The sequence below is a fragment of the Aquarana catesbeiana genome, linkage group LG02 (genome assembly GCF_042186555.1).
Source record: "Aquarana catesbeiana isolate 2022-GZ linkage group LG02, ASM4218655v1, whole genome shotgun sequence".
Classification (NCBI taxonomy): domain Eukaryota; kingdom Metazoa; phylum Chordata; class Amphibia; order Anura; family Ranidae; genus Aquarana; species Aquarana catesbeiana.
Genome location: NC_133325.1, coordinates 182,089,447 through 182,100,169, shown reverse-complemented (window position 1 = coordinate 182,100,169; position 10,723 = coordinate 182,089,447). Strand labels below are relative to the sequence as shown.

Below are 10,723 nucleotides of genomic sequence, written 5' to 3'. Positions count from 1 at the left end.
CATCACCTTTCACATTATACAAAAAACGTTCTGCTTTAACTTTACTGTTTTGTTTTTTATTTTATTTTTTATTTATTAAAGAATTTTTTTCCACAAACAATTGCGTTTGAAAGACCGCCGCGCAAATATAGTGTAACATAAAATATTGCAACGACCGCCATTCAATTTTCTAGGGTCTCTACTAAAAAAAAATATAATGTTTGGGGGTTTTAATTCATTTTCTAGCACAAAATACAGAATTTTACATGTAAACAACAAATATCTGAAAAAGGCTGGGTCAAAGTGGTTAAAGGGTAAGTAGAGGCAGTTGTTAGTAAACAAGGAGTAAGTACGGCTGCTTGTAATGGAAGGCTAAACGGAACGTGGCTCGAAATAACGACATAACGGCAATTACTAGAATGAAGGGGCGGTAACAAGGAAGGGGTTAACAGATAGGGGCGTGACAGTGTGCAGTGGGCAGTCCGCCGAACCTCGGTTATATGATTCTGGAGGAGGAGACTGGGAGTGTGCGGAGGAGGGTGCACATGCTCAGTATAGAAAGGGGGCGTGATTCATGGTGAGGGGGCGTGTACTCCCCTCGGAGGGGTGCCAGGGATACCATTTCTACGTTGAACATCTGGCAGTCCTGACTAACGGGCTCCTACCGGTAAGAGGGGAGAAGGGACGGCTGTGTCCGGGGCGGCGGGCTCCCCCTATCGCTCACCATGGAGCAGAGCCACCTTCCTGGTGTAAGGTCGCTGCTGGCACTGTAAGGGGGCACAGTTATGTAGGATGCTGCCTGGGCACCCGCCCTGCGGCACATGGGCATCGCATAGCACTGTGTTTACCATCGTGCCACTGCCACCCTGCCCTGTGTGTGGGCGGAGGGGGCACCGAAGTGCCGATGTCAGTACTGGGTGTGTGACCCTCACTGATCTCTCAATGAATAGAGCCCAGTACAGGGGATGGGAGGTGTCTGGGCACAGCACCATTGTATGACTGGCAGCTTGGAAAGTCATTATTATTATTATTATTATTAAACAGGATTTATATACAATATAAAAGGAGACAGTACAGTTCTAATCCAATACAGAAGGTTAGGAGGAGCCTGATCCCAGGAGCTTACACTCTCAGGGTCCATTTACACCCAGAGTGGTGTGACTGCGTTGGGCGTCTTGCAGTGGGCGCAGTCCTACTGTACATGGCATAATGCCAGGTCACTTATGTGCCCGGTGCACTGAAAAGAGTACATGGCGGCACAGTGCAATCCACCGCCTCGCACCATGTGGCAGCCAATAGAACTTAGTAAATTGTCACTGTGTGACATTTCAATAAAGTTCTTTTTTTTTTTTTTTTTTAAGTGACCATTAGGGTTGATTTACCAAAACTGGAGAGTGCAATATCTGGTGCAGCTCTGCACAGCAGCCAATCGGCTTCTAACTTCAGTTTGTTCGGTTAAGCTTTGACAATAAAACGTGGAAGCTGATTGGTTTCTATGAAGAGGTGCGCCACATTTTGCACTTTTTGTAAATCAACCCCCAGTGTGTTGCGCCATGACAGCGGATTGCACCGCACGCCCAGGGTTGTAATGCAGCAGTTGGTGTGAATAGAACTTAAATGGTAATTTGAACATCTCTCATGTCTCTGTACCTAATACGTGGGAAATTATAGCCTGTGCTAGATAATGCCAGGTCAGGGTATTGAGATGGCATAGCTGCTGTGTATGGTGGTATATTGGTACTGGGATTGCATATATTATGTGGATGGTGGTGTGCTGGTATTGGGATGGTACAACTGGTGTGTATGATGGTGTATTGGTAGTGGAATGGCATAGTTGCTGTGTATACCGGTCCATTGGTACTGGGATGGTATAGCTGCTATGCATGGTGGTGTATTAGTATTGGGGCGGCATAGCTACTGTGTATGATGGTGTATTGTTACTGAGATGTCATATTTCATGTGTATGGCGGTGTGTTGGTACTGGGATGGTACAACTGGTGTGTAAAATTGTATGCATAGCTGCTGTGTATGGTGGTGTATTGGTACTGGGATGGTACAGCTAATGTGTATAGTGGTGTATTAGTACTGGGATGGTACAGATACTGTGTATAGTGGTGTATTAGTACTGGGATGGTACAGATAATGTGTATAGTGGTGTATTAGTACTGGGATGGTACAGATAATGTGTATAGTGGTGTATTAGTACTGGGATGGTACAGATACTGTGTATAGTGGTGTATTAGTACTGGGATGGTACAGATAATGTGTATAGTGGTGTATTAGTACTGGGATGGTACAGATACTGTGTATAGTGGTGTATTAGTACTGGGATGGTACAGATAATGTGTATAGTGGTGTATTAGTACTGGGATGGTACAGATACTGTGTATAGTGGTGTATTAGTACTGGGATGGTACAGATAATGTGTATAGTGGTGTATTAGTACTGGGATGGTACAGATACTGTGTATAGTGGTGTATTAGTACTGGGATGGTACAGATACTGTGTATAGTGGTGTATTAGTACTGGGATGGTACAGATAATGTGTATAGTGGTGTATTAGTACTGGGATGGTACAGATACTGTGTATAGTGGTGTATTAGTACTGGGATGGTACAGATAATGTGTATAGTGGTGTATTAGTACTGGGATGGTACAGACACTGTGTATAGTGGTGTATTAGTACTGGGATGGTACAGATACTGTGTATAGTGGTGTATTAGTACTGGGATGGTACAGATAATGTGTATAGTGGTGTATTAGTACTGGGATGGTACAGCTGCTGTATAGGGTGGTGTATTGGTAGTGGGATGGTGTATTGGTACTGGCATAGTACAACTGGTGTGTATTAGTACCGGGATGGTACAGCCGATGTATATGGTGGTGTATCAGTCCTGGGGATGGTACAGCTGCTGTATAGAGTGGTGTATTGGTAGTGGGATGGTACTGTTGATGTGTATAGTGGTGTATTGGCACTGAAATGGCGCATTCCTTGTACAGCACCTCCTCATTTTTTTTCCGTTTTCTTTCCCAGGTGTTGATGCTAAATGACTTTCCATCTATTTCCATCTGTGTGAAGAAAAAGATTGCTGATCATGGCAGATGCCGAGCCCACCCCTCCTCTCATGTCCGGGCCAGAACTGGTATCTGGACTATGGGCTCTGGGTCAAACCCTTCTCCTCTTGCTGCCCGTCTACTTGTGTGGCTATATGGGTCTCAGTATAGTATTTGTTATAGTGGGGCTCGCTGTCTATATGGGCTGGAAGGGTAAGAGGCAAGGCAAGTGGAAACGACTCCGATCAGCGCTCGATACCCTGCAGAATGAAGAAGCAGTTACTGCCACCACTATCTTTATGACCAAGAGCGAGCTACCTTCCTGGGTAAGTGACTTCACATCACTGTTCTACATGTGTTATGGCTAGGGTAAAGCAATTTCCACCATCAACTAAGAGCAATAGCATTGTTTTGTCGGTTGCCGGCTTATATCTATCTATGTCCTGAAAATTTTGGATGTTAGTGGAAATAAAAAAAAAAAAAAGTAACACGGACAGTACAAAGTAGTAATTGTTGCCAGTGCACTAATATGGCTTCAGTCACCTCAAACACTTTGAGGGCTGTCCACATAAAACATTGGCATTAGCTATTCTAAAATATCTATTCATTAATAGTGTAATCCTCCATGATGAGCCCCATTGGGAAATCATTACAGGGCCCCTCAGCTCTTAAGCGGAGGTCTTTGGCCTTACACATATTTTGTTATTTTTCCTCATTTTTGTTTTTGAGCTTTAGGAAAGCCCATTCAAATTTCACCAATGATATGTGTCAATAAGACAGGTGCTGGATTCAAATTATCACAACATTGGTTAGAATGTAATGAGGTACAGTGACTCTGGTGAGGCAGCTCCCCTACAAAAATAGGGTGTCCTTCAAACAAAGGGGGGGGGGTTCCCAGATTTGAACATTCATGTGTACAAAGTCCAATTAGAGTGCCAAACAAACAGTCCAAAATCTTTATTAATAGTATTGCTTCACAAATGACAACAGAGAATATCCAACGCATTTTTGGGGGCTCAGATCTGCCCCTTTTTCAGGGCTTAAACATAATAGGTAATCATAAGAACTCATAAATGCTACAAATCACCACAAGTTACTTATTTGCTGCACATGGTATAGCCAGAATCAATGAATAAGAAAGCACTGATTAGTTTCCCTGCATCTGTATCACACTGCATAGCAATCGCATGGCATCCATGCGATCTGCTGCAGATGTCAATGTTAAATTAATGACATCCCGAATCAGATTGCAAAACGCAGTGCGATTGCCAGAATCGCATTGCATGAGTGTGAACACCCATGCAATGTGATTCAAGTGTGGGGGGGGGGGGTCCTGCACCATTTTGGAAATGCAAAATGTATGGCTCAAATCACAAATTCCTGTGCAAATCACATGCGGTGTTCCGCACACATGAAACAATTACACAGGAGGAAACTACTGGTTATTAAAACGGATGCATTGCTGATACAGAAACTGACTGCAGAAGTCTATTCAGTGCCCAGATATTTCAGGTGGTAGCCCATATACTTCTACAGTACAGGTTTCCTTTAGGCCAAGTTTCCACTGTTTGGTATGTTTTCTCCTGCACCTTTTTTTTGTTACAACTCATTGTAACAATGTGATATAAGATGCATGTTTTATCATGCGTTACCGCATTGTACAGATGTAGGTCTCACCTTATTCGAAAAGTTTTTTTAAAGCGTTTTTTTTTTTTTGCCCTGAATTCCTGAGCATGAGCCCTGGTTTTGTATGAATTTTTAGGCCTAGTACATTAGAAAAACCCGATTTTGCTTAGAAAAGTATTGCATTTCTCAATCTGTATGTCCATGTGAAAGTTCAAGCAGAGAAGGTTGTGTGTGTGTGTATATGTGTGTATATATATATATATATATATATATATATATATATATATATATATATATATATATATATATATATATATATATATACTGTATGTATCCACAGTACTAAACTGTCTCCATTTATAGACAGTTGGTGTAACTGTCAACTGATTAATGCCTAAACACTTTGAGATTGCTTTGTATCCCTTTCCAGTCTTATGCAGATCAACTACTCTTGATCGTATGTCTTCAGAGAGCTCCTTTTTGCGAGACATGGTTCACATCAGTTGATGCTTCTTATGAACAGCAATCTTAACATTTTTGAGTGTCTTTTATCATTCAAAGTAGTTCTATACTGCACCTCCAAACGCATTTCATTAATTGGACTCCAGGTGTGCAAACTACTGACTCCAGTTAGATTTCTTTTGAAGTAATTAGTCTATATGGGTTCACTTACTTTGTCCTCCAGCACTGTGAATGGTAAATGGATGTGTTCAATAATGACACCAGAAATTAGAATTAGTTGTGTTAACAGCTTAAGCACATTGTTGTGACATGGATGAGGATCAGATCACATTGTATGGCAAATTACTGCAGAAAACCAGTTAAATTCAAGGGGTTCACATACTTTTTAATGCCCCTGTATGTATAAAGTTTTTATATGTATTCATGATACAGTGAGGGGAAAAAAGTATGTGCTCCACTGCTGATTTTGTACGTTTGCCCACTGACAAAGAATTGATCAGTCTATAATTTTAATCCTGACGGCGCAGTGCTCAGACATTCAGCGTTGTGACACCTTCACCATAAATCAGATGGGGGGGGGGCTTACCAGATCACCAGCGATTTTCCTTACTCGGGAAGATCATTAATCACTTATTGGGATCTCTGATCATCAGATGGAAATCCAGAAATGTTCCCCCGACAGCCTCACTGTGTTCCCTTTATGGTGACCAGATGATCCAGCTCACTGTTTCAGATGGGATGGATGGATGAATCCTCAGAGTTAAAATGGGTAAAAAACAGGGAGACTCCTCATAGTGTAATATGGTCTCAACCATTTTATTTTAAAATCAGTGCACTTACATATAAAACAAAAAATGCTGCTGGCTGTAATTCTCTCCACTATAGCCAGTGCTATCCTTCAAACAGTCATAATTTCAAAAAAGCATCTGTGCAGCAGCATGTGTGCATCGTGCATCGTCCCTACGATCGTTTCGTTATATGTATCATCATCAGGGGTCTAATGAGTGAAATAAGTATTTGATCCCCTATGAATCAGCAAGATTTCTGGCTCCCAGGTGTCTTCTATACTGGTAACGAACTGAGATTAGGAGTGCTCCTAATCTCTGCTTGTTACCTGTATAAAAGACACCTGTCCACAGAAGCAATCAATCCGATTCCAATCTTTCCACCATGGCCACGACCAGAGAGCTGTGCAAGGATGTCGGGGACAAGATTGTAGACCTACACAAGGCTGAAATAGGCTACAAGACCATTACCAAGCAGCTTGGTGAAAGAGTGAAAACAGTTGGTGTGATTGATTGCAAACGGAAGAAACACAAAATAACTGTCAATCTCTCTTGGTCTGGGGCTGCATGCAAGATCTCACCTTGTGGAATTTCAATGATCATGAGAATGGTGAGGAATCATCCCAGAACTACACAGGAGAATCTTGTCTGATCTTAAGGCAGCTGGGACCATAGTAACCAAGAAAACAATTTGTAACACACTATGCTGTGAAGGACTGAAATCCTGCAGCGCCCACAAGGTCCCCCTGCTCAAGAAAGCACTTGTACTGGCCCGTCTGAAGTTTGCGAATGAACATCTCTGAACATCTGAATGATTCAGAGGAGAACTGGGTGAAAGTGTTGTGGTCAGATAAGACCAAAATTGTGCTCTTTGGCATCAACTCAACTTACCGTGTTTGAAGCAGTAGGAATGCTGCTTATGACATCAAGAACACCATCCCCACCGTCAAACATGAAGGTGGAAACATTATGCTTTGGGAGTGTTTTTCTGCTAAGGGGACATGACAACTTCACCGCATCAAAGGGAAGATGGACGAGGCCATGTACCATCAAATCTTGAGTGAGAACTTCCTTGCCTCAGCCAGGGCATTGAAAATGGGTCGTGGGTGGGTATTCCAGCATGACAGTGACCCAAAACACATGGCCAATGCAACAAAGGAGTAGCTCAAGAAGAAGCACATTAAGGTCCTCAAGTGGCCTCGCCAGTCTCCAGACCCTAATCCCATAGAAAATATGTGGAGGGAGCTGAAGGCTCGAGTTACCAAATGTCAGCCTCAAATGACTAAAAGAGGATCTGCAAAGAGGATTGGGACAAAATCCCCTCTGATATGTCTTTGCAAACCTGGTGGCCAACTACAAGAAACGTCTGACCTCTGTGATTGCCAACAAGGGTTTTGCCATCAAGTACTAAGTCATGTTTTGCTAAGGGGTCAAATACTTATTTAACTCATTAAAATGCAAATCAATGTATAACTTTTTTTGAAATGCAGTTTTCTGGATATTTTTGTTATTCTGTTTCACACTGTTAAAATAAACCTACAATTAAAAATATAGACTGATTATTTATTTGTCAGTGGGCAAATGTACAAAATCAGCAAGGGATCAAATACTTTTTTTCCCTCACTGTATGTATATATTTCACTATATGTAGGTTCTACATCTGTCAAGTTTGGTCTCATTTTACATGCATTGTAACAAATACTTTGCAGAATGATAGTACATATGTCAAGCTTGGTTTCATTTTACACACATTGCAACAAATATGCCATTTGCAGAATGATGGTGCTGAAATACTTTTAATGTGTTTTATGGTTTGTCTGTATGAAATATGTCATAGAACATCCAGTAATAGGACCCCAACTTCTGTTACAATATTTTTATTTTGGTTGAACAAGAACAAAGACAAGCACATAAATTGCCCTGCAGGGGCCAGGTAACGAATGGGTAATATAAGAACTAGAGAAAACCATATACATGATAGCCAATATCAGGCAACATTGAGCCATAGGGATGGCGACTGGTGACAATCAACAAAAGGGGACAGTGACCCTAGGGCAGGGTCGCCGTTATCTGGGGGAGGGCACCAAATGTTATGGGTGGAAGGGGACCAGTAAAGGAAGGGAAAGTGATCGGGGAAAGAAGAGAAAGAAGAAAGAGGACTTCTCGGACTCAGAAGCACTGCAAGTGGCAGTCATAGGCGGCCTGAACAATCCAGGAGAAGCTTGGAGAATGCGTATAAAAACCACAGTTCCCAAACCTTAAGGAATTTAGAGAATGAGTCTTTCAAAATACTGGACATTTGCTCATTGAGCATCAGAGAGCGGTCATCCGTGCCTTCACCCCCTGGAAGGCAACACTTAAGGCCTTCCAGGCCTGGGCTATAATCTTTTTAGCTGAGATAAAGAGATAGGCGGTCAACTTTTGTTGTTTGTTTTTGTTGGTAAGCATGTAGGCCAGGTATAGGACAATGCAGAAGGGCCAACTTGGCATCCTTGTGCACCGTCACATGAAATGGTCTGGACACCCTAGACCAGAACCCTACCAATCTCGGACAGGGCCACCAAGTGTGCAAACGTCTCCCTGTTGACCACAATTTTGAAAGCATCTGTCATTACACTCGGGGTAGGCATGGGCAACCCTGGAGGGGACCCAGTACCACCTCATGTAAACCTTATATGCAGCCTCAAGCATATTTGAGTTTCAAAGAACATTTAGCGATTGCTGTTCAGGCCTTACTCCAGTCTGCCAAATCTATGGAAGTCTGGAGATCCTGCTCCCAGTGAGACATGTAGGAGAGGGATGCTGATGACGGCCGGCCATTCAGGGAGGCATAAATAGCTGAAATGAGACCAGGGGACACTGGGGCGTGTTGGCATGCATGCTCAAAATGAGTCTTGCAGAATGGGTAGGTGAATGTACAACACAGAGCAGAGATCCAGTGCTTCAGTTGGAGGAAGCAAAAATGTTCCTTCACTGGGGTTTCATTTGTCTCTCAATGGGCCTGAACCCCAACTTCTAACTCCTCCAAAGATCTGATGCTTTCTCAATGATGCATAGATTTAATGTGATAAAGTTAAAGTGATAGTTTAGCTGGAATCCCTTCAGATCTCTAAATGGGCCTTACACAAGTGTTTGAAGGAAAAGTTGTTAGCAATGTAGCATTTGGATTTTCTATATTTGTATTTCCAATATGGGAGTAACAGCAGAGTGATGTACTGTGTTAGCTATTGGCAAAAGTGCAAGTGTGGATTTAGCCCAGGTTCACACTGCACCGTCGGACCCCAGTGCGACTACAGCACCACTTGCATTCTTTAACAGAAGTCAGTGCAAGTCGTACCAAGTCGGTAAAAAACTAGTGCAGGAACCTTCTTCTAAGTCAAAGCGACTCAAGTTGCACCGATTAGAACGATTTCATTGCACAAAATGGGGTCCGACTTCTGATGCGACAAGTGCTCCAAAGTCAGAGTGATTATCGCATCAGTGTGAACTGGGCCTCAGAGTGATACCAATTATCGATGTTACTAAATAGATTGTAGTGCAAGTTTTTGAGGTACGCTGGCCTCATCTTCAGGCAATAACTGCATACACTAGACTGCAAGGAACACCAATAAATAGTGTTGCCCTAAATCCAAACTACTACAATATGGGAGTAAGGGCTCCCTGTGCCGCTCTTTAAACAGCAATCTATAGTGGATTGCTTTGCAGAGAACGGTGCAGGCATGGCTGACAGACATTCAGTTGAAACTGCCTCCTCCTGAATGCCTTTGTGTGTGTTTTGTTTTTTTGTATTTTTTACCAGCCAAACAGGCCTTCTGAATTGCAATTACGCAAGCCTAGTTTTTGGCTTATGGTTGCAGTGTGGTTCCACTTGGATTTGTCATGATCAACAGCACCGAACAAGACAGAGGGGATCTTTTTTGTGTACATATCCCATTCTGCTGCCTTTGCAGCTTAAGGGGGGGGGGGGGTGTAAAAACTTGGTTTAAACGCCTATTTTTACTGCCCACCAGCCACAAGTATAAACTAAGCCTTAGAGATTCTGTTTAGTTGCTACTGGCACCAGTATTCTTTCTTCAGATGCTTTAAAGCATGATTTTGTTTCTTCATATTAATCGTTCTAGTATTCATCAGTATAAAACGTACATTGTAATCAGCTGAGTGTCATTCTGACTTTGATCTGTATGCAGTGGGAATATTTTGGGAAGTTCTGGTACTTAAGTGATGTTCTCTTGTTCATTGCCCTCTTCCATTTGTTGTGTGGACATTTATGGACTTGCCTTTCTGCTGGCATTTATTCAGTTTTTCCCTGTGTTGTGTGTCACATTCCTATCTTGTCTGGAGAGCTAAGAGAAAGCAAACAGAACTGCCCTCACATCCATCTGGCTGTCCTTCTCAGTCCCTGGTATTTGCTTTCAGGACTTTCAGCCCTCATTCTTTTACTTTGTATTGGGTACAGCTACAGGAACAATAAATTACTGTTGTTGTTACATCAAACATTTGTTATTTGATTTTCAAGCGATCCTTCGTTGGGGAAAATTTCAACAAGCCAGCATTTGTAATTTTGGTTCCGGTAAAATATTATTACACAGGATTTACATAGTGCCAGCAATACGAAACAAGACAAGCGGGTAAAGCCAACCATAGATAGATCGAAACTCAGTCGGTTCAGCAGGGCCCACTTGAGATTTGATCCATCTATGGGAAGGCTGATTGTACCCAAGTCCATCGATCGACGAGTACAACCAGCATGTTGGATTTTTAGTATGCAATTATTGCTGCTAGCACTAATCACTGTGTTCTCCCCATGCCCCCCTGCC

The 10,723-nt window shown here is 42.5% G+C and overlaps 1 protein-coding gene across 1 annotated transcript in view; it reads left to right on the top strand.

The window, feature by feature from the left end:
* Positions 1-499: 499 nt before the first annotated feature.
* ESYT1 (extended synaptotagmin 1) overlaps positions 500-10,723 on the top strand; it is a 159,025-nt gene continuing 148,801 nt past the window's right edge. Inside the window, exons 1-2 of the mRNA XM_073613978.1 lie at positions 500-646; positions 3,014-3,359. Coding sequence (XP_073470079.1) covers positions 3,075-3,359 — 285 coding nt within the window. The 5' untranslated portion in view covers positions 500-646; positions 3,014-3,074. The remainder of the gene's footprint in view (positions 647-3,013; positions 3,360-10,723) is intronic.